This window comes from Octopus bimaculoides, chromosome 3, assembly GCF_001194135.2.
Source record: "Octopus bimaculoides isolate UCB-OBI-ISO-001 chromosome 3, ASM119413v2, whole genome shotgun sequence".
Classification (NCBI taxonomy): domain Eukaryota; kingdom Metazoa; phylum Mollusca; class Cephalopoda; order Octopoda; family Octopodidae; genus Octopus; species Octopus bimaculoides.
This window is the reverse complement of record NC_068983.1, coordinates 137,592,256-137,593,014: the sequence shown is the minus strand read 5'-3', so window position 1 is coordinate 137,593,014 and position 759 is coordinate 137,592,256. Positions and strand designations below refer to the sequence as shown.

The window sequence follows — 759 nt, the reverse complement described above, 5'->3', positions numbered from 1 at the left end:
ACGGTTGTTTGATTTGGATTTTTCACCAGATTTGATTTGGATGGAGTTATTTGAAATGGTGATGCCAACACCTGAGCTGGCTTTGTAATATTTTGCGATGCTTGTGCTAAACTTGAATCTTGCTGGACTGGCATTTTAGTAGTTAGATGTACACATTTTGAAGTCTTTGGAGATGATAAAGCACTGTCCATTTGCCTAAAATGAAAATTTGCAATTAATTCAGAAGAAATATACAGAAGAGAAGAATAGTAACTCAATAGTATTGTCAAAATACCATTTTAGTCACCACATACCATCTGTCATGTGATTGTTGATTTTTTAACATTTGATTCTGGTGTTGCTTCTTTAAGTGTTGCTGTATTTCGTTCTTTTTTTTCTGTATCATTTTCATCTGAGTGTTGAGGAAGTGAGGCATGATCAAAGAAAGAAATAAAAAGATAAAAGAATAAAGATTTCAATTCAATGAAAATAATTTGGACTGTGATGAATGAATAATTTAGGCTAATGCAAATGTCAATGATAACTAAAAATTCTTGTTTGTAAGACTAACAAATATTTGAATTCCCACATTGAATCCACTAAGAAAAAATGGAGTCTGTCAGTCACATAAGTATATAGCAATATATAGCATTCAAAATCATCCTGAACAGAGAATCTCTACAGAATTCCAAAACTGAAACGAGAATGGAGCTGGATGTTATACTTATCCTATTCTGAAATCTGACATGATGGTAGACTGTTGTAATTTGTCTTCAACAT

General features: G+C 31.9%; 1 protein-coding gene across 1 annotated transcript in view; it reads right to left on the bottom strand.

Moving 5' to 3' along the window:
• The window catches only part of LOC106877740 (uncharacterized), a 4,624-nt gene that overhangs the window by 1,594 nt on the left and 2,271 nt on the right, over positions 1-759 (bottom strand). Inside the window, exons 3-4 of the mRNA XM_052966798.1 lie at positions 294-391; positions 3-195 (exon numbers count right to left, since the gene is read on the bottom strand). Of these exons, the coding sequence (XP_052822758.1) occupies positions 3-195; positions 294-391 (291 nt within the window). The remainder of the gene's footprint in view (positions 1-2; positions 196-293; positions 392-759) is intronic.